The 23,940-nt window shown below is 37.3% G+C and overlaps 1 protein-coding gene across 14 annotated transcripts in view; it reads left to right on the top strand.

Moving 5' to 3' along the window:
* Window positions 1–23,940, top strand: part of UTRN (utrophin) — a 561,026-nt gene that overhangs the window by 481,695 nt on the left and 55,391 nt on the right. For all 14 annotated transcript variants that reach the window (XM_025295004.3, XM_045161922.1, XM_044924139.2 and 11 more), the window contains 3 exons: window positions 726–800; window positions 8,554–8,755; window positions 18,571–18,656. In XM_025295004.3, coding sequence (XP_025150789.3) covers window positions 726–800; window positions 8,554–8,755; window positions 18,571–18,656 — 363 coding nt within the window. The remainder of the gene's footprint in view (window positions 1–725; window positions 801–8,553; window positions 8,756–18,570; window positions 18,657–23,940) is intronic.

The raw sequence follows: 23,940 nt of genomic DNA, 5'->3' as shown, positions 1-23,940 counted from the left end.
AAGAATTAGAGACTAACTCTTCTAATCTCTCTTATGGATACTCTGTCTTTAGAAGACAAAGAAAGAAATTCCAGTGTCATTTTTTCTCAATTTGATGCTAAATCTTTCAGGTTTTTTTAATTAAGATAATATATAACATTACATTAGTTTCAGGCGTACAACATAATGATTTGATATTTGTATATATTGTAAAATGATCACCATGTAAGTCTAGTTAACATCCATCATCAAACATAGTTACATAATTCTTTTTCTTGTGATGAGAATTTATAAGATCTATTCATTTGGCAACTTTTGAATAGGCAATATGGTATTATTAACTGGAGTTAATCTATCATTTCTAAAGATTTGAATATTGATTATTGTATAATTTTAACCAGATTGATTAAAGGGTGGAAGAAGCAAATAGAGCAGGACAGAAGGAGCATAGAAATAAGACTAGCTTTGCGAGTAGTGAGATGGACAGCCTAGGTGGCAGAAAACTGATTGTCCTTGTGGGGAAATGCCCTGGAAGAGAATCCCTCTTAGCAGCAGAGAAGGCAGCCTATGGTGTGATGAACATTTAATTATTTTCTTATAAACGCTGTGGATTTTAGGAAAAGACCTTTTCATGTGAAAAGACATAATAATTTTCCATCATTGAAGGGAACAGATATATTCTTGCCATTCAATGTAAGTTAAACAATCCTAAGCATGCTTTCTGAATGTTCCATTTTCCATTTCAGCTGACCTGAATAACGTACGTTTCTCTGCCTACCGTACAGCCATCAAAATCCGAAGACTCCAAAAAGCACTATGTTGTGAGTTTATTCTGCCAGAGTTAATCACTCTGCTGTTTGGATTGCCTTTCTTGTGTTTTTTTTTTTTTTAAGACAAAGATAAATGAAGAGGGTGATGTGTTTGTTGAGTTAATCTGATTTTCAGTGTACCTCACTCAAGGAGTTGGCTGTGTTTCTGTGAATGCTCTATTATTCGCCCCATCAGCAAGCATGCAGTAGTAAAACAAATGAACATATGCCATTCTCAGTTGGAGAACAAAATTAACCAAAATACAGGAGTCACATAAAAAGCTTTTTCAAAAATTATGCTGCCACCCAATTTAAAAGGATTAAATCAAGGAATTGAAGTAGTAGATCATTGCCTTTTTAGTACTTTGTATTCATCTGTAGGATTCATTTGGAGCATAGGATTCGAAACAGTTTAATTCAGAGCAATCATATAATAAAGAAATACTGAAAAATTATATTCCTGATCCAAAGTTGAATTGACCATTGTTGTCCTTCAATCACTAAGTCCTGCCTGACTCTTTGTGACCCCAGGACTGCAGCACGCCAGGCTTCCCTGTCCTTCACCATCTCCAAGAGTTTGCTCAGATTCATGTTCATTGAGTCAGGGATGAGATCCTTAGATAGTATCACTGATGCTGCCACCCCCTTCTTTTGCCTTCAGTCTTTACCAGCATCAGGGTCTTTTCCAGTGAGTCAGCTCTTCACATCAGGTGGCCAAAGTATTGGAGCTTCAGCTTTAGTCCTTCCCATGAATATTCAGGGTTGATTTCCTTTAGGATTGACTGGTTTGATCTCCTTCTGTCCAAGGGGCTCTCAAGAGTCTTCTCCAGCACCACAATTCTGTGTTCATTTAAAGCTCTGTGTTCATGTAACACAGTGTCTTGAGACATTTAATATTATCAATATGAACTTTAACCTGTAGAGACTATGTTCATAATGGTAATCTATGATAATTTGGGGTTTCCCTTGTAGCTCAGTTGGTAAAGAATCTGCCTGCAGTGCAGGAGACCCGGGTTCAATCCCTGGGTTGGGAAGATCCCCTGGAGAAGGAAATGGCAACCCACTCCAGAATCTTTGTCTGGAAAATCTCATGGACAGAGAAGCCTGGTGGGCTGCAATCCATGGGGTCGCAAAAAGTCAGCCATGACTGAGTGACTAACACACATACATGATAGTTTTACTAAAGGATTATTCCTTCTCCCATAACCTAAATTTAAGTATCAATATGAATGCTTTGCAACAGAGTATAGATTCATGCTATCTGCATTCTATCTGTAGCTTCTATTCTATAGCTTTAATGATTGAGTCTACTCAAAGAACTTTTAGGCCTTATCAGGTAGTTAATATGCAAAGTGACATGTGCCTTTATGTTTATAACAGCATAACTTGAATAATTCCAAATATTCTTGTTGCTACCTTTTGTTAACAGTTGTTGTATGTCTAGGCCATTCAGTGAAGCTTTGCAGGTTACCCTTAGAAATGATATATTACATTTAAAAATCTGCTAGGTCAGTAGAAATGAAAAGTACAGTTTAAGCTGGTTATGTGAGGAGAGTTGAGGAAAGAGATGAGTAGAACCATTCCAAGAAAATATAGCAAGGCAAAGCTTTAGAATAAGAAACACTTAAGCTATGTTTGGGCTTCCCTGGTGGCTCAGCTGGTAAAGAACGCACCTGCCAATGCAGGATATGCAATAGATGTAGTTTCAGTCCCTGGGTTGGGAAGATCTCCTGGAGAAGAGAATGGCAATGCAGTCCAGTATTCTTGCCCAGAAAATCCCATGAACAGAGGAGTCTGGCGAGCTACAGTCCATGGGTCACAAAGAGTTGGACCCAACTGAGTGACTAATGTGGTGGAAGCTACATGTGGAAGAGCTGTCTGAAGGGCTGAAAAAACCTCCAAGTGAGGCGATGGGCAAGAGGCTGACATGGTCTGGAAGCCCATCATCCTCAGAGCACCAAAGATGATTGGCAGATTGTAGCAGTCACAGCAAGGATGGCAGAATGACCAGTTCCCAAATAGAAAGCCTGCGCACTCTGGCTGGTGATCTGTCTGTTCAGCTGGAAGGGAATAGGAAGTGAACTGGGAGCACACAGAAGGAATTTTAGGGAGCTCAGTCGGGCCAGGATGCCAACAGTTTTGAAAGAGGCTCAGCTGCATGTCTGGTGTCCAGCTGACAGACCTGGAAGGACTTCTCAGGCCGGATGAGCTGTAGAATGAGGACAGATGACTCAGCCACAACAATACTGCAGTGGGCAGCCTTTCCCTTCTCCAGGGGATCTTTCCAACCCAAGGATTGAACCCAGGTCTCCCACATTGCAGGTGGATTCTTTACCAGCTGAGCCATATGGGAAGCCCAAAAATACTGGAGTGGGCAGCCTTTCCCTTCTACAGGGGATCTTCCCAACCCAGGAACTGAACCAGGGTCTCCTGCATTGCAGGCAGATTCTTTACCAACTGAGCTATCAGGGAACCCTCTCCATTGACAGGAGATGGCTTTGTATCACTGTGAACACAGGTACAGTTTTCAGTAATATTTGTGGGCAGATAAACAGATTAAGCACATTTACTTGTTTAATTCTGTGGGTTCTCTGAGTCCTAAGGAACAAACTCTCTCCTTCAACTCATCCCTTCAAACCAGAGAGGAGCAGAAGAGACATGCCTCCCACCTCTAAACTAAATGACCTTTAGTGTGACACTCACTTAGAAATGGGCTGGGTTGTGTTTGATTGTGAAGGTTCCAGGTGATGTCCTCAGGGCCACCTGGGCTCCACTTTCTCAGCTGTCTCTGCCCCCATTGAGCTCCTAGTGGGGCCTTGGCACCCCTAGTCCAGCTTACCTGTTTATGATTAATCTGCTCCTTCCTCTCTCATCTTTTCTGTTTATTTGAAATGCCTTGACCCTTCCTCTGCAATCGTCTGCAACCCTTTATTCCCTTCCAATGCTGTTAAAAATTTACTTCTTTTGGAAACATTTACAAGCTAATCCCACCTGCCTGCAGCTTTTCCAGAACTTTATGATGGCCTGTAACGACTTTCTGTCCCATCGAGCGCCCGTCGCGTGCCTTTGTGTGGCAGATAATGTGAGGAGGATTGCGCTGTCTGCATCAACACCTGCTTTGAGTCAACAGTTGTCTCTCATTCTGTGTAAATCTCCGCCCAGCATAGTGTCCTCACAAAGAGGGCATATTGTTGTTGCTACCATTGTTCTTTCATTTATTAGGCTCCAAGATTGGGTAGGGGATAAAACAATAGAGACTTGGTTCCCACACTCAAGGAATGTAAATTCAGACACAACCCCCCTGCTTACAACAGGTCTTGCCACCCTCCACATGGAACGGCCTTTACCTTGGCTAGTCTCTCCATCCCCCTCATTCATCATGGCCCATGGTAGACTCTTGCAGTTCGAGTGGATGCTGAAAGGGCAAGCTCTGTTTTCTGCTCCTCCTGCCTGAAGAGCTCATTCTTTCTTTTTAGGTCCTAGTTTAACTGTCACGCATGTCTGACCAGACTTTCTTGGCTACTCGGCTCCAAATTAGGTCACTCCTGATTTCGCATCTCATAAATTCAGTTCTTTCCTAATGTGACACTTGTTTGTTCTTCAAGCTCTCACAGTATTATATTTGATGTTTGGATATTTTCTTTATAGATTGAGGTACTATAGAATGCTTTCTGTTTTGTGTAAGTTAGGAGATAGAGCCACTCATGGATGTATGTGTTCTGTTCAGTTCAGTCTCTCAGTCGTGTCCGACTCTTTGCGATCCCATGAATTGCAGCACGCCAGGCCTCCCTGTCCATCACCAGCTCCCGGAGTTCACTCAAACTCATGTCCATCGAGTCGATGATGCCATCCAGCCATCTCATCCTCTGTGTTAGGCGATATCTAAGATCAAAATACCAAGGGAACAGAGGACAAGTAAGAGCTCAGGTGAAAGATGATGAAAGCTGAGCGTTGGAAGGGAGATGAGAACACAGATTTGTGAGGAGGAGGGAGAACTAAGGACTAGGGGATTTGGTACTTGATAGATTGCAGAGAGTGAAAATAAAGTGTTAGGGTATCTCGGGAGTTACAGACTGATGATCTGTGGACGATAGTAACAGCCTTGTTGTTCAGTCACTAATTCGTGTCATGTCTAACTCTTTGCTACCCATAAACTGTAGAATGGCAGACTCCTCTGTCCTCCACTATCTCCCAGAGTTTGCTCAAATTCATGTCCATTAAGTCAGTGATCCTATCGAACCATCTCTGGATTTCTGTGTCATGAAAAGGCAAGACCTTTATTTGCACGTATTAAGGTGGAGATTCCTGGAAGAAGATAGTATAGCTCTGACTGGGAACAAAGCAGCAGGAATGTGGATTGGATATTCAAGCAGGAGATGAGAAAGAGAACCTAGAGTCTTCCAGAGAGAAGTAATAACTGCAGTAATGAAAGTGAGTGAGAGCATCAGACTTACAGAGGGAAAGAGCAGACATGAGACCTTGAGCACCACGGACACTTCTGAGATGTCTGGGGAAGAGGAGCTAGGAAGGGTGCTATGAAGGGATGGTTAAACATTTCAAGAGGAGGAGAGTCATAGAAGCCCAGGGTCAGATGCTTAAACAGTGTGTGTTTTTGCAGAACCAAAGAAAGGTGATCCAATTCCATTCAACCCCCTTTGCTTCATTGCGGGTTTAAAGAAAAGCCTTAAAGTTGGTAGAAAATGATTCTTCTGTTTATTTCATTTGCTGCATGACTGAGCTGTCATTTGTCTCTCTTTGAAAAGAGAAAATCATCATTTTCTGTGATTTAAATGTAGTCTGTCGTTAAAGGTACCTAAATGTGACACACTTCAGGGAGATGTATTCCTGGCTTAGGCACTAAGGTAAAGTGTCAGAATAAATCACTAAAAATTGAAGACATGGTCGTCTGTGGGATGTGGCAAATCACTGTCACAGCTACAAAGTGTATCACAAAGGAGGCTTTTCTAGAAGAAATTCAACGACAGCCTGATCCAGGAAATGGTCTTTTTGGAATTTGGTCTTTTGTCACTTCATGCCATGTGGGGATGTAATAGCGGTGCTATGTTGCTGGCAGAATTAGTGCTGGAATTCAGAAAACTTAGAACATTTTGGCAGTATCTGAATATGTTTCTCTGTATCTGTGTGGAATTATAGTTCTATGGCTCTGTCATTTATTAGGCACTTCTCTTTGTCAAGCACTCTGAAGAACAAATTTGAATTTTACTCCTGTCCTCGTCAAGGTTATAATTGAAAATAGTGTACCGTGCCAAGAAATGGGGTAAAAATGACGATGAAAATTCTAGATGGTTCTTTATGTTTTTTTCTGACACCATCTAGAATGCATGTGACATTTACACAGGTTAGTTTTGTGATTAGCTGAAATTTTACATCTGAAGGAAATGGATTCATCTTTTATCTAGATGTGTGTGTTTTATATTCTCTCTTTCTCTCTGTTGAAAGATATGACTTCTCTGTTGACTTAGAAATCATTTTAATCTGTACAATTTTACAGCAGTTCTTTTCCACTGTAGATAGCTTAGGAAAAAAAAATAAATCATTCTATGGCGTTTCATAAATGTCTTTAAAAATTCAAAATTAGTGGTTATTCAATGGTTAAAAACAAAAATACAAAGGAAGCTATTTGTTTATTATATTAAACTGTCAACATAGGTCATATTTTTAAGGGAACAATTTTGTATCATGCAAAAAGAAAATTGTTGTTTACATATAAGAAAAAGTTTTCTGAAGCTTATTTTTTTAACATTAAAAAGTTAAGTATGGCAATAGGGGAGGAATTTGATAATGCAGTAGTTTCCCTGAGCACACCTTAAGTTCACATGGGTTCTGTAACTTTCCAAACCTACAGGTTTAGATTTAGACAGCATCTCCATACTCAATAAATGTATAGATACGTGGTAGTTTGATAATCTAACATGTTTTCCTGTTTTCAGTTAGCTAATGATTGACTCAAAGTGAATTCAAAGAAAAGATTATGTAAAGTTCTTCTATTTGTCCAAACTCTTCTTCTTGGCCTTGGAGGGCCTCCCCTGGGCCAACATGGCCTGCCCTCTGTGTGTCTGCCTCACAGTAACCATGTGCTCCCCAGCGTGTGACCACACACCATCCATACTGCCATCATCATTTTTCAGAACTACCTAGACTTCTTTGTATTCTTGTCTTTTCTCAAGCAATTTTCTCTTCCTGGAATTCTTTCCTTGCTTTACATGAATCTCTTGTGTCTTATCTATTGTTTAAGGTCCATTTCAAATCCCATCTTCCCAGGGAGCTTTTGCTAGGCTGCTTCTACTCCCCTAGCAGTAATAGCTCTCATAGAAATTGATGTCTTCTCTTAGGGCATTTTTAAAGTTATCAGAATGCTTATCCTCCTTCTCAGACTGGTGATCTTTGAGAGCAGGGCTCTTCTACTTTTTCCTCTGTGCCCACCTTGCATGCTCTAGCACCAGCCATGCTCATGTAGAGGTTCCGTCCATGAAGAGTAAGCAGTGGAAGCAAATACATAAAGAGTCGTGGCTGGGGGTCCTGGCCTGTGAGCCTCTTTTACCCCTACCTAGTTACAAGTTACATATTTGCCAAAGTGTCATGGAAAGCAAACCAGGTTGGGGCCAGATTTTGAGGGCCTTATATATTAGGCTTGGGCTTCCCAGGTGGTGCTAGTGATAAAGAACCCACTTGCCAATGCAGGAGACATAAGAGACATGAGTTTGATCCCTGGGTTGGGAAGATCTCCAGGAGGAGGGCACAGCAACCCACTCCAGTATTCTTGCCTGGAGAATCCCATGGACAAAAGAGTCTGGCAGGCTACTGCCCATAGGGTTGCAAAGAATTGGACACAACTGAAGTGACTTAGAACATAGATAAGGCTTGACTCAGTAGGCAGTGGAGAGCTATTATTTTTCTACAGAACCTGTTTTAGGAACTAAATATCTTCAGTGAACTTTGTATTTAATGATGTGCATGTAGAGAAAATATTTAAGAATGATAAGTTTCACAGTGATATAAAGAATGAATGGGAGAGTGGTGAGTGGGCTGTTCTCAGGAGTTTGAAAAAGAGCAGTGTCATATTCTAGATGTTCTACCATAAGGAATAGAGCTTCCCAGGTGGTACTGTGGTGAAGAATCTTCTTGCCAATGCAGGAGATGCAAGAGACTCGGGTTAGATCTCTGGGTCGAGAAGATCTCTGTATCTGTTATGGTTAGGAAATGGCAATCCGTTCCAGTATTCTTGCCTAAAAAATGCCATGAGTAGAGAGGTTTGGTGGGCTACAGTCCATGGGGTCACAAAGAGTCAGACACGATTGAGCGACTGAGTGCACACACACACACATACACACACACTCACACACACACACACACACTCACACACACACACACACACACACACCCCACAAGGAATAGACTTAGAGATTTATGCTTTCCTACATTCAAAAATACAAAGAGGCTGAAGAGAGGAAAATCAGAAAAATAAAGTAGGAAAAACTAATATTCTATAGAGTGAAAAATGAGGTCATATTGAGACATGTCAAGAGTATAGATTCAAAAGTGTGAATGTAAGAGATGTGGATAAAAGAAGAGTTTAGAGATGTCAGAATGGAAATGCTATTTATTTTTTAAAAATTGAAATTAGCTAAAAGGATAGATTCTTAAATTGAAGAATCAAGCTAAAACTCAAGACGGGAAGTGACTTTGTTTCAATGTTGTTATGTAATGTAGTGACTGTACATATTCCTTTTTCTCACCTGATTAGTGGATCTCTTAGAGTTGAATACAACAAATGAAGTTTTCGAACAGCACAAACTGAACCAAAATGATCAGCTTCTTAGTGTTCCAGATGTCATCAACTGTCTGACAACAACTTATGATGGCCTTGAGCAAATGCATAAGAATCTGGTCAACGTTCCTCTCTGTGTGGATATGTGTCTCAACTGGCTACTCAATGTATATGATACGTAAGTTTGCATTCTTTCCATTAAAATGTAATCATTGGATGATATTTTTTGATGATGTAAAATATCTGAATTTTTGTAACTGAATTTTTAAGAAAGTACTTTCAAAGTACTTTTCCCAGTGGAAATATTTATGTTAATTGTTGAGAAGGAATGACTTTCCAAAAATTGAGTTCTTAACCAACAATGGAACAAAAAAGAATGTCCATCTATGATTTTAAGATCTTGCTTCAGTTTATAAAGATGGTCAAATTTGTAGTGTTTTTAGTCTCCATGCTAGAGGAAACCTAATGAAAAAAGTCTGATTTCCTTCCTCAATTTTTTATAGTATTTTTTCAAAAGAAAAAATTTAATATTTATTGTTTTGAGTTTACAAATTTATTGGTTCATAATAATCCACTCTGCATTTTTTTGTATGACTACTTAAGAGCAATTTGGATGGCAGTTAAAAGGATTTAATTTCTCTTTTGGTATTGGTTTTATTTATTGCCATTGTGGTTATGTGTATACATTGTGCTTTAAATAACTTATGCTTTAGGCCACTCTAATATCTGTAATTTAATTAGATACTCAATGTTACAGAGAGAGCACTCCCTACTTCCAGCATGACTCATTTGCCATTAATTTGACTTTCTTGAATGTGACAATGCATTTGTGAAATAATCAATTCTAGAAAGCCCTGCTGTGGGCTGACATTTCTGAAACATTAGGAATTATTCATTCTTCTGGTAGGGGGTTAAAGTATGCAAAGATGAAATAAGAAAATTAGAACTTTTGTTTTTCTCTCAGACTCTGAAAGTTATTTTCCATTAATTAGCTATATGAAATTTGTGCTTGTTAGTTTCTTATTTGATTTAGAGTGAAAGAAAATAGATGATAGTTCATAAATGCAAGCATCTGATTGATTCTGTATAAGAAGTCAATGATAGTTACAATAGCTTTCAGGATGATTTAATTAAAATTTCATTTACTCTTCTGGTTAGAAAAATCTTTTATCATTTATTACTTACGAATATCATAACAAAGCCTTTTTTAATAATCAAATTGCCATTGTGTGGTTGAGAACTCTTAAGAAACTCACTGAAGAACAGATAGCGTGAATCTCCATTACCATGATGAACATGGGCTTTGCTATCTCCTTGTCTAATACATTTTAATACATTTCATTTTCACTCCAATTTTTATACTTCTAGGATAAAACATGACTGTTAGCATTAATTCACAGTTAAGTTGATCTTCAATTTTTTTAAACCTGTAAGAGACATTTTCTGTAGTAAATTCACTAAAATAACAGATCAATTAGGTGTTTTATCTACAAAGCTTATCACTTAATTTTATGTCCCAGAAAACTATAGTTAAGAACTTTATTAGCTCTATGGAGTTTGGAAGAGGTGTGCATTTTGATCTATATTGTAAGGAAGAACTGGAGAAGATGTTAAATTGCCCTCCTCTTTCGGCATTATCTGTGACTCTAACACACTATATTAGTCAGCTTGGGCTGCCGTAACAAAGTATCACAGCACAGCCTAGGTAGCTTAAACAACAGAAATTTATTTCTCACAGTCCCGGAGACTGAAAGTCCAAACTCATGATGTCAGCAGGGCTGATTTCTTCTGACGCCTCTTTCCTTGGTTTTTAGATGGCTGTCTTCTCCTTGTGTCCCACATGGTTTTGCTTCTGTGTGTGTCTGTGTCCTAATGTTCTTAGTGGATTAGAGCCCACCCTATATGCTTTATTTTAACTTAATTGCCAATTTTAAGACTCTCCATATTTAGTTGCATCTTGAGGTACTGGGAGTTAGGACTGAAACATATCAATTTTAGGGGAACGTAGCTCAGCTCATAACACGTACATATGCTGTCTTCACTGGACTGCCCAAAGGGAATAGCGCCACTTAGTTGGGAAGGAAGCAGTGTGTGAAATGTTGTGATTCATATTCCAGGGAGTTAAATTTTGGCATATAATCACTATCTACCATCAAATGTGAACACATGAGAAATGCAACACAGAGATAAGTGTTTCTTATTTAGAAAGACAGTATTTTGAAATTCTCCTTTTTAAAAGAAAAGAGCTTTTAGGATTTATCCCTTTTCCATGCCAAAGAGAGTCCTTGACTCTTGAGAATCCCTTGGACAGCAAGGAGATCAAACCAGTCAATCCTAAGGAAAATCAACCCTGAATACTCCCTGGAAGGACTGATATTGAGACTGAAGCTCCAATACTTTGGCCACCTGATGTGAAGAGCTGACTCATGGGGAAAGACCCTGATGCTGGGAAAGATTGAAGGCAGGAGGAGAAGAGGGTGACAGAGGATGAGATGGTTGGATGGCATCACCGACTCAATGGGCATGAGGTTGAGCAAACTCCAGGAGACATTAAAGAGAGGGACATGACTTAGCGCCTGAACAACAACAGCATGCCAAAGAAACTGCAACAACCATGCTGGGTTAGAGCAGTGGCCATTCAGTTGAGTTTTCCATTTTGAAGAGAAACGCCACTAATTCACCTAAGGAAACAGTTACTCAGATGGTAGTCTCAGATGGCCAGAGTTAATTACCCAAATTTCTGTAGCAACTATGACTTATTCATTTATCTAAATAAGAGATGTTGGGCTTCCTTTGTGGCTCAGCTGGTAAAAAATCCTCCTGCAATGCTGAAGACCTGGATTCAATCCCTGGATTGAGAAGATCCCCTGAAGAAGGGAAAGGCTACCCACTGCAGTATTCTGGCCTGGAGAATTCCATGGACTTTATAGTCCATGGGGTCACAAAAAATCAGACATAAGTAAGTGACTTTCACTTCACTTCACACAAGAGTTACTAGCTGTTTTCAAGTCATTAGTTTCCTTTGAGAAACTGATAGAACTGTGATCTACTGCATCCAGTGCACCAGGACATCATGGACCCCTAAAAAGTCTCTGAACTTGGAAATGGTATCATGACCAAACTCTTCTCTTCATTCAGTTAATCTGACATTCATCTATTAACTGTATGTATATATAACTGCATTGCTTTGTGTAGCATGTTGCAATGAGACCTGGTATTTTCAGCTCTTGAAATATATTCAACCAGCTCTTGAAATAACAAATGATACACACACAGGAAGTCCTAGAATTCTGGAAGCAGAAGGACTTTAAGGATCTTCCATTCTGTCCTCTTTTTACTGATTGAGAAACTAACCCAATGAGAAGACAATTTATCCACAGCTACCTACTGTATATTAGTGGTAGATATGTAACTAATATTCAGGTTTTTCACGATCACTTGATTTTTCCTACTATACTGCCATATCTAAGAAAAATGGGACTTTATAAATTATATTGTTTGCTGTTTCTTTCCGCTTTTAGCATGTGCCACCTTCTAATATTCTGAATTGTCTGAAAAAAAGTCTATTTTCTTTTGTTGTGGAGGATAAGAATTCAAATTTTTGGTTCTGTTTGCTTTACAACTTGGCAACCACTTAATTTTTGGCATTTTAGTTTTTCAGATGAAAAACTGAGATAAAAGTATCTGTTCTGCTTCTCATACATAAGTGATTGTGAAGGGCAAATGATCTAGTATATTTAGAAAGTACCTTATAAACTATAAAGATAAGATTGATTCCATTTATGTGTTCACAGCCTCACTCAGTCTTTTTTTTTTTTTTTTTTTTTTTTTTTTTTTAATTTTATTTTATTTTTAAACTTTACATAACTGTATTAGATTTGCCAAATATCAAAATGAATCCGCCACAGGTATACATGTGTTCCCCATCCTGAACCCTCCTCCCTCCTCCCTCCCCATTCCATCCCTCTGGGTCGTCCCAGTGCACCAGCCCCAAGCATCCAGTATCGTGCATCGAACCTGGACTGGCAACTCATTTCATACATGATATTTACATGTTTCAATGCCATTCTCCCAAATCTTCCCACCCTCTCCCTCTCCCACAGAGTCCATAAGACTGTTCTATACATCAGTGTCTCTTTTGCTGTCTCGTACACAGGGTTATTGTTACCATCTTTCTAAATTCCATATATATGCGTTAGTATACTGTATTGGTGTTTTTCTTTCTGGCTTACTTCACTCTGTATAATAGGCTCCAGTTTCATCCACCTCATTAGAACTGATTCAAATGTATTCTTTTTAATGGCTGAATAATACTCCATTGTGTATATGTACCACAGCTTTCTTATCCATTCATCTGCTGATGGACATCTAGGTTGCTTCCATGTCCTGGCTATTATAAACAGTGCTGCGATGAACATTGGGGTACTCGTGTCTCTTTCCCTTCTGGTTTTCTCAGTGTGTATGCCCAGCAGTGGGATTGCTGGATCATAAGGCATGTCTATTTCCAGTTTTTTAAGGAATCTCCACACTGTTCTCCATAGTGGCTGCACTAGTTTGCATTCCCACCAACAGTGTAAGAGGGTTCCCTTTTCTCCACACCCTCTCCAGCATTTATTACTTGTAGACTTTTGGATTGCAGCCATTCTGACTGGCGTGAAATGGTACCTCATAGTGGTTTTGATTTGCATTTCTCTGATAATGAGTGATGTTGAGCATCTTTTCATGTGTTTGTTAGCCATCTTTATGTCTTCTTTGGAGAAATGTCTATTTAGTTCTTTGGCCCATTTTTTGATTGGGTCATTTATTTTTCTGGAGTTGAGCTGTAGGAGTTGCTTGTATATTCTCGAGATTAGTTGTTTGTCAGTTGCTTCATTTGCTATTATCTTCTCCCATTCTGAAGGCTGTCTTTTCACCTTGCTAATAGTTTCCTTTGATGTGCAGAAGCTTTTAAGGTTAATTAGGTCCCATTTGTTTATTTTTGCTTTTATTTCCAATATTCTGGGAGGTGGGTCATAGAGGATCCTGCTGTGATGTATGTCAGAGAGTGTTTTGCCTATGTTCTCCTCTAGGAGTTTTATAGTTTCTGGTCTTACGTTTAGATCTTTAATCCATTTTGAGTTTATTTTTGTGTATGGTGTTAGAAAGTGTTCTAGTTTCATTCTTTTACAAGTGGTTGACCAGAGTTCCCAGCACCACTTGTTAAAGAGATTGTCTTTAATCCATTGTATATTCTTGCCTCCTTTGTCGAAGATAAGGTGTCCATATGTGCGTGGATTTATCTCTGGGCTTTCTATTTTGTTCCATTGATCTATATTTCTGTCTTTGTGCCAGTACCATACTGTCTTGATAACTGTGGCTTTGTAGTAGAGCCTGAAGTCAGGTAGGTTGATTCCTCCAGTTCCATTCTTCTTTCTCAAGATCGCTTTGGCTATTCGAGGTTTTTTGTTTTTCCATACAAATTGTGAAATTATTTGTTCTAGCTCTGTGAAGAATGCTGTTGGTAGCTTGATAGGGATTGCATTGAATCTATAGATTGCTTTGGGTAGTATACTCATTTTCACTACATTGATTCTTCCAATCCATGAACATGGTATATTTCTCCATCTGTTAGTGTCCTCTTTGATTTCTTTCACCAGTGTTTTATAGTTTTCTATATATAGGTCTTTAGATTCTTTAGGTAGATATATTCCTAAGTATTTTATTCTTTCCGTTGCAATGGTGAATGGAATTGTTTCCTTAATTTCTCTTTCTGTTTTCTCATTATTAGTGTATAGGAATGCAAGGGATTTCTGTGTGTTGATTTTATATCCTGCAACTTTACTATAGTCATTGATTAGTTCTAGTAATTTTCTGGTGGAGTCTTTAGGGTTTTCTATGTAGAGGATCATGTCATCTGCAAACAGTGAGAGCTTTACTTCTTCTTTTCCAATTTGGATTCCTTTTATTTCTTTTTCTGCTCTGATTGCTGTGGCCAAAACTTCCAAAACTATGTTGAATAGTAATGGTGAAAGTGGGCACCCTTGTCTTGTTCCTGACTTTAGAGGAAATGCTTTCAATTTTTCACCATTGAGGATAATGTTTGCTGTGGGTTTGTCATATATAGCTTTGATTATGTTGAGGTAGGTTCCTTCTATTCCTGCTTTCTGGAGAGTTTTGATCATAAATGGATGTTGAATTTTGTCAAAGGCTTTCTCTGCATCTATTGAGATAATCATATGGTTTTTATTTTTCAATTTGTTAATGTGGTGTATTACATTGATTGATTTGCGGATATTGAAGAATCCTTGCATCCCTGGGATAAAGCCCATGCGAATAGGGACCAAAAGAAAGCAGGAGTAGCAATACTCATATCAGATAAAATAGACTTTAAAACAAAGACTGTGAAAAGAGACAAAGATGGTCACTACATAATGATCAAAGGATCAATCCAAGAAGAAGATATAACAATTATAAATATATATGCACCCAACACGGGAGCACCGCAGTATGTAAGACAAATGCTAACAAGTATGAAAGAAGAAATTAACAATAACACAATAATAGTGGGAGACTTTAATACCCCACTCACACCTATGGATAGATCAACTAAACAGAAAATTAACAAGGAAACACAAACTTTAAACGATACAATAGACCAGTTAGACCTAATTGATATCTACAGGACATTTCATCCCAAAACAATGAATTTCACCTTCTTCTCAAGTGCACATGGAACCTTCTCCAGGATAGATCACATCCTGGGCCATAAAGCTAGCCTTGGTAAATTCAAAAAAATAGAAATCATTCCAAGCATCTTTTCTGACCACAATGCAGTAAGATTAGATCTCAATTACAGGAGAAAAACTATTAAAAAATCCAACATATGGAGGCTGAACAACACGCTGCTGAATAACCAACAAATCACAGAAGAAATCAAAAAAGAAATCAAAATTTGCATAGAAACGAATGAAAATGAAAACACAACAACCCAAAACCTGTGGGACACGGTAAAAGCAGTCCTAAGGGGGAAGTTCATAGCAATACAGGCACACCTCAAGAAACAAGAAAAAAGTCAAATAAATAACCTAACTCTACACCTAAAGCAACTAGAAAAGGAAGAACTGAAGAACCCCAGGGTTAGTAGAAGGAAAGAAATCTTAAAAATTAGAGCAGAAATAAATGCAAAAGAAACAAAAGAGACCATAGCAAAAATCAACAAAACCTCACTCATTCTTGATCTTCCTGGGCTAAAAAGTCTTAATTTCACAATCTTCCTTTTAAATTTAATGGAAATAAAATTCATTTAAATCAAGATTTAAAGCAGTAGTCTGGATTATTTGGTTTAAATATTTTTGTCCCTGCAGAAAATATTAATCTCATTTGATGCACTGTTAGGTCATTTTCCCCACTATCCAAGGTGGGTATAATTTTATTTATAAGGTATAATACATATCTTTCCGGTTGAATTAATTTCAGGAGAATTTATGAAAACTATTAGGGAACTAAATACTGAAATATAGGGTTATGTTACTCACTGAAAAATTTTATTGTCTCCCTATTCTCTGTCAAAGTCTGCAACATATTTAATATTAAAGCCCTCTATCGTCTGGCTCCATATAACCTCGGCAACATTATCATTTACTCTTGATGCAAGTTCTTGCTGTACCTGATGAGTCTTGACTTTAGTGCTCATATCCCCTTCCTCTGTCCCCTTGTCTGGGCTTTTCCTATGATAATTTGCTTTCTCCTAGTCAGGGTAGTCCAGCTGTGTCATGTCTTCAATGTCTGATTTTAGACTTATCTTCTCTATCAAATATTGTGAGGCTAGTAACTACTTAGGCTAAACACCAATTTGTATTTGATTATTTCCATGCGTAAGATCGGTCTTGTATTTCCTTGTGATTCTCTAGCTGTTTTCTTGTCTCACCTGTCCAGCTCGTCATGGGTAGGAATCGTGTCTTAAACTTATGGTACACAGAACGATGCTGGGATCTCAGTAAGCCTCCATAATCATTGGTGCAATGACTGGATGATTGACATTTTCAGTAGTCTTCCTGATGATGATCCTCTGTTGTACTGTCACCATAGACTGGAGGTCGGCCTCCAATTTGTATGAGTTTGATCTTTTTTTTTCCACTTAAGGGCTTACTTTGTTCTTAGCCACATTCATGTGCTAGTCCATTTGCACAGCCTTTTGTTATTTTCTGCAAGTCTATTGTCCAGAGAATATAATTTCCTGAGTTTTGGAGGGTAAAAAACAGACACAATCTTCTTTTCATGTGATAATTAGGAAAGACCTTAAAAATATGAAGTAGAAACACACTTGCATGGCTCAGTTTAAGGCTAATTTGAAACCTGTGTTTCTATAATTGTGAGAAACTGGAATGTATATATAGTAGATTTCTGCTTAAATGGGTATATTTATTTTAAAGTTTAAGTATTAGTTATTTCATATGTCAATTCTGAATGTTGTACACATACATAGTAAGGGTTCAGTATGGTTGATAGATTATAAACTCTAGGCTGTCAGGGGACTTTTTTTTTTAATTTTTTTGCTGTGTCCTACAGTTTGCAGACTCTTAGTTTCCCAACCAGGGATTGAATCTGGGTCCTCGTCTGTGAAAGTACACAGTCCTAACTACTGGACAGTCAAGGAATTTCCACAAGGGACTATTTGAAAATACATTTTACTAATCCCTAAGCATGTTTTCCTTTTTATAAACTTATTTTATACTTTATATGTCATAGTGTGAACAGAAACTTACTTGACTATTTATAATTTGAGAATGAAAGACATCAATTAGCATTAATAATAAAAATATCAATAAGCCAGACTTAAGTCCAGTTTGACAATAAGTCTACCTAAAATTAAATGAGACAAATATTTATATGTTTTTAAATGTTATGAATTACTACATTTTATGTACTCATATAATTATGTAAACATTTAGTTATAGGTTTTGAATGTGTTGTACTTGTGTATGGAAAACATAAGAAAATTCACAATAAAAACTGAAATTGAAAACTGATCCTGTTTATATGAAATAGTAAAGATAGCAGTCTTTATATCTTTATTTTTTCGAGACTGTGTGTTATTTCACAGCAAGGATCATGTGTTAGTGTTTGTAGCTTCTGCATTTTCCTTTCCAGAGCCCCAAGATCCAGTACAGCATGACATCTGATAAAGCAACTCATTTATTCTTTAACAAAAGAATAAATACAACTTTAATAAAAGATTTTAACTTTTGTTAAAATTCTTTAACAAAAAAATAAATAAAATTCCATGCTTTTAAACATAAAGTTATTTTTCTAGTCAAAGTATATGTGAAATTGAAATGGTCTCTCTTTGGCATAATATGAAGGGTTAATTAAATAAATTTTGTATTTAATTGTAATTTGATACTTCCCCAAATAAAGATTGCACACCTGTGTGTTTAAGATCATTGACTATTATAACTGCAGTAGTAATTGATAGAAACCATATTGACAGAGCTAAAAAAAAAAACAATGAAGACCAAGTGTTTTAAGTATTCAACAAGTTATAAACCCTCAATATAGAGCTAATTTTCCAGTCAGTTTTTTTACATCTGTTTTTAGATACATCATTATCCCTTTCTTACTATATTGCCACATGCATATTGTATATATCAGTAGCTATTTTGTATATTGCATATATAATTATTAACAAATTTTAATTCAGTGTTTACAAAAATGAAATCTTTTTAGCTTTATAATTAGCACTTTCATTTTGCTTTATTTTGTTCTTTCTAGTTCATATGTTGTATAAAGTGATTCTAGGCTGTATATTCTTCTAGACTAAGTCAAATATACTGTTACAATTTGTCATGAACTTATGGTATGGGCTTAACATTAATAAATAAAATTGAATAGAAAGTTGCACTAAGATGCAGCTTTTTTATGGTTTACCCTCAAGAAAATAGACATCCAGAAATAATTAACATACCCTATACAGTTTTAAAGGCATATAACACATTGAGATTCTTACAATTTCAGGGGCCGGACTGGAAAAATAAGAGTGCAGAGTCTGAAGATTGGATTGATTGCTCTCTCCAAAGGCCTGTTAGAAGAAAAATACAGATGTATGTAAGACTTTTCCTCCACCAGTACTGTTTTTAGTAATAATAATAACAATTTATTTGATATTACTTTTGCTAGTAATAATGGTTCCCATTTTTTAAAAAACCTTGACTATGCATGTACTAGGCTAGACAAAGGGTATTGGTGCAAAGTGATGTGGATTTCTATGAAATAGAAAACTGATTTATAGGATCAAGATGTGAGGTGTCTTGATGGTGTAAGAACAAACTACAGATTATATCTCATTTAATTCTTAGAATGATTGTCCCATAATATAGGCATTGTGATGTCCATCTTCCAGCTGAAAAAAAAATAATGCTGGGGATGGGTTAAAAATCTAGTTAAGGCTTCAGAGACAGTAATTGTGGAGCTAGAATTAGATTGTAGATTTTTTTGACTCTAAAGCTACAGCCTTTTCTATTTCCATATATTTCCAATGCTTAAGAAAATCGGATGGACTACAACTGTTACAGTTACAGCGAGACAAATAATTGTATTTTATAGTGTGAAAAAATTAAAAGTAGTACATTTAAAAAAGTTTTTTGTTATATTTGTTTTTATTCAGCAAATAAGTCAGTGGTGACCTTTTTACTATCAGTTAATAAAGGTCAGCATCTTGGCATTTGGAAATGAATAGGCTTAGGAGCCAGGAAGACCTGCCTTCAAATCTCAGCTCTACCACTTAGTGGCTGGGTGATTCCACTGAATACCAACAGCTAAGAGGTAGTAAGAATACTCCCATTTCACATTTCAGGAAGCTGAAACTTAGCAAATCTTCAACTGAAGAGTGAAATTAATAATTCTTGCTTTGAAAGTAATTACCTAAAATCGCAGTTGTTGAATAAATGGTAGTAAATACTGCTATGTCTCCAAACTCTTAATTACTGTAAAATTTTTTATTTAATTATATCAATAAAATATGAGTTACTTGATTATGTCTTGCATAGCCTCATGTGATTCTGTACAGATACATCTATCCATATTTTCGAGAGAGAGGGAGAGGGGGATATTTCACGAATGGGAGATACCACAGAAAGAGAATATTTGACCTCAGCTTCCATAAATTTTAGTTTTGCATCTTCTCTGAACATGAATACATTTTAAAATACATTTATTTTCTGGGACAGCTGTGAGGTAGTTTGATTTTGAATTCCAGGGCTAGATCATGATGGCTTGTTCTTACAGTTTGACAAGAATGCCAATGAAAAGAGATGTGGATCTGTAGGAAATGAAAAGCTGATTGTAGTATCAGGAGGTGAGGTGCCTTGATGGAATCAGAACTCAGTAAACCATGCAGAAAAAATCTTTACCCAGACTTTTGCGTGGTGGCACTTTATCTAGAATTTAAATTGTCTTCAGCATCATAATTGTCAAAAGATATCATTTTCAAAGCTAAAAATGTTGTTACTATAATGAGTGAGAAAGAAAAATGTTAATGAAATCATCAGTGTATCAGATTAGAAAAGGACTTTTAAAAATCAACTGTGATTTGCTGTTTTCATGTGTTCCTGAAAGAATTTAGGGTTTGTTGAAAAGTTACAGTTATGTCATGGGGCTCAACCTACTCTGAAAAGAGTGTAAATACAACTGCAGAGTTTATCATGAATACTATTAAAATGTAATGCTGATCTATTTTTCTAGATCAACAATTCTTCCTCCTCCCTTTATTTTTCAAGCTGATTATGAGAGTCATCTAAGGCCAAAAGAGTTACAACATGGTGTCTGTAGGTTTAGAAGTGAAGTGAAGTGAAGTGAAGTCGCTCAGTCGTGTCCGACTCTTTGCGACCCCATGGACTGTAGCCTATCAGGCTCCTCCGTCCATGGGATTTTCCAGGCAAGAGTGCTGGAGTGGATTGCCATTTCCTTCTCCAGGGGATCTTCCCAACCCAGGAATCAAACCCAAGTCTCCCACATTGCAGGCAGATGCTTTACCGTCTGAGCCACCAGGGAATCCCCGTAGGTTTAGAGCAGAAACCAAATTCTATGCGATAGAAAAAATCTCTTATCTACACATATACCTTCACACGTACTTCTGAAATGTATAATCTTTCAAATGAGGAGGTATTTCAGCATACATGTACTCAAACACTCGAACTACAGTGGACACACTTTCCACAAATGTTGGTAAACTTACTACTCTGGATAATTCAACATTAAAGTTTCAGATTGTGGCAGGGGAAGAGGAAGCCCTGCAATGAAAACCTCTGATATTTAATTTAATCCATGAAGTATGCCATTTAGGGGGCTTCCCAGGTGGCACCAGTAGTAAAGAACCCACCTGTCAATGCAGGAGAGATAAGAGACGCGGGTTCAATCCCTGGGTCAGGAAATCCCCTGGACGGGAGCATGGCAACCCACTCCAGTATTCTTGCCTGGAGAATCCCATGGACAGAGGAGCCTGGTGGGCTACAGTCCATGGGGTCACAAAGAGTTGGACACAACTGAAGCCACACAGCATGCATACACATGCCATTTAGAAATTAAATAAGAAATCTTCCGGTTGAAATCTTTAAATCTTTATTGAGAGTATGGAGACTCATAATATTCTGGGTTTTTTTGTTTGTTTTTTACTTTGAGGTCCTTAGCAACTCTCATTCCAGTTGTGATTTCCCCAGTGGTATCAGAACACTTTCTCATTATTATTTTCTTTGTTGGAATTAATATTCAGGACAATTTGTTCTCCAAACTCAGGGGCAGAGCTGCTCTTCTGAGTGAATTGGTATCCATCTGAACATTGATTTTGCAACGGTTCATGTCATTGTGTCTACCCCGGTGACACCCTCTTTCTCTTTGTGACTTCCTGGGCATGTCGCTTGATTAGGTTCTAACAGCACCTTGGCCTTCCTGCTTATAGCTCAGTGGTTTCCTGGCCTCATCAGAGCACATTTACAAAGATGCTTTCAAATGGCCTTTTGCATCTCTCTTTTGCTTGTTTATATTTAGATTAAGACTTTCCTATGATCCATCCCCACATCCTGACACTCCTTGTTGTATCTGACTGTAACATCCAAATGTGAACTTCTATAAGAATTCAGAAATACGTCGGAATGTTAGGAAATCATTTCTGTTTTGCGTGTAGTTTTACCTTACCAGTGGCATAGTAGTGTAGCTGTCTTCCTCAAAAGGGGAAAGGTGGGCAGGATGGATCTTGCTGAACATGGGCACTTCTCTCTAGAGATTATTATTATTACATGTATACATCAACTCTGTATTGATTTCAGAGGCCTCATCCCAGGACCAGGTTTACTCTGAGAATCATATTAAGAATTCTGGGTCATATGGTAGTTTTATTCCTAGTTTTTTAAAGACTCTTCGTACTGTCTTCCATAGTGGCTGTATCAGTTTACATTCCCACCTACAGTGCAAGAGCATTCCCTTTTCTCCACACCCTCTCCAGCATTTATTATTTGTGGACTTTTTGATGATGGCCATTCTGATCGGTGTGTGATGATATCTGATTGTAGTTTTGATTTGCATTTCTCTAATAATGAGCAATGTTGAGTATGTTTTCATGTGTGTGTTAGCCATTGTATGTATTCTTTGGAGAAATGTCTGTTTAGGTCTTTTCCCCACTTTTTGACTGGGCTGTTTGTTTTTCTGATATTGACTTGTATGAGCTGCTTGTATATTTTAGAAAGTAATCCTTTGTCAGTTGTTTCATTTGCTATTGTTTTCTCCCATTCTGAGGGTTGTCTTTTTACCTTGTTTATGGTTTCCTTTGCTGTGCACAAGCTTTTAAGTTCTATTAGGTCCCGCTTGTTTATTTTTGTTTTATTTCCATTACTCTAGGAGGTGGATCATAGAGGATCTTGCTTTGATTTATGTCATCGAGTGTTCTACCTATGTTTTGCTCTAAGAGTTTTATAATTTATGATCTTACATTTAGGGCTTTAATCCATTTTGTGTTTATCTTTGTGTATGGTATTAGGAAGTGTTCTAATTTCATTCTTTTTTTTTTTTAATTTTATTTTATTTTTATTTTTATTTTTTTTTAATTTTATTTTATTTTTAAACTTTACATAACTGTATTAGATTTGCCAAATATCAAAATGAATCCGCCACAGGTTTACATGTGTTCCCCATCCTGAACCCTCCTCCCTCCTCCCTCCCCATTCCATCCCTCTGGGTCGTCCCAGTGCACCAGCCCCAAGCATCCAGTATCGTGCATCGAACCTGGACTGGCAACTCATTTCATACATGATATTTTACATGTTTCAATGCCATTCTCCCAAATCTTCCCACCCTCTCCCTCTCCCACAGAGTCCATAAGACTGTTCTATACATCAGTGTCTCTTTTGCTGTCTCGTACACAGGGTTATTGTTACCATCTTTCTAAATTTCATTCTTTTACATGTAGCTGAGCAGCTATATGTTTTTCCAGCACCACTTATTAAAGAGGCTGATTCTTGCCTACTTTGTCAAAAATAAGGTGCCCATGGGTGCATGAGTTTATCTCTGAGCTTTCTATCTTATTCCATTGGTCTATATATTTCTGTTTTTGTTCCAGTACCATACTGTCTTAATGACTGTAGCTTTGTAGCATAGTCTGAAATCAGGAAGATTGGTTCCTCCAGCTCCATTCTCCTTTCTCAAGATTGGCTATTTGGGGTCTTCTGTGTTTCCATATGAGTTGTGAAATTTTTTGTTCTAGTTCTGTGAGAAATGCCATTGGTAATTTGATAGGGATCATATTGAGTCTGTAGGCTGCATTTGCTAGTATAGCCATTTTCACAGTATTAATTCTCCCAACTCAGGAGCGTGACATATCTGTCCATCTGTTTATGTTGTCTTTGATTTCTTTCATCAGTGTCTTATAGTCTTCTGTATACAGTTCTTTTGTCTCCTTAGGTAGGTTTATTTCTAAATATTTTTTTGTTGCAATTATGAATGGGATTGATTCCTTAACTTCTCTTTCTGATTTTTCATTGTTTTAGCATACAGAAGTGCGAGTGATTGCTCTGTATTGATTTTGTATCCTACAGCTTTGCTAAATTCACTGATTAGCTCTAGTAATTTTCTAATAGTATCTTTAGGGTTTTCTATGTATTGTATCATGTCATCTGCAAACAATGAGAGTTTCATGTTGATGTTTGGCAGAAACCAACACAATTCTGTAAAGCAATTATCTTTCAATTGGGGCACATGTATACCTGTGGTGGATTAATTTTGATGTTTGGCAAAACTAATACAGTGTTTCAGGTTTAAAAATAAAATAAAATAAAAAATATTAAAAAAAATAAATTAATAAATTAATTAAAAATAAGAACTCTGGATAAATAATTTTGG

The sequence above is a fragment of the Bubalus bubalis genome, chromosome 10 (assembly GCF_019923935.1).
Source record: "Bubalus bubalis isolate 160015118507 breed Murrah chromosome 10, NDDB_SH_1, whole genome shotgun sequence".
NCBI lineage: Eukaryota > Metazoa > Chordata > Mammalia > Artiodactyla > Bovidae > Bubalus > Bubalus bubalis.
Note: the sequence above shows the minus strand (reverse complement) of the source record. Positions and strands in the feature narration are given on the sequence as shown.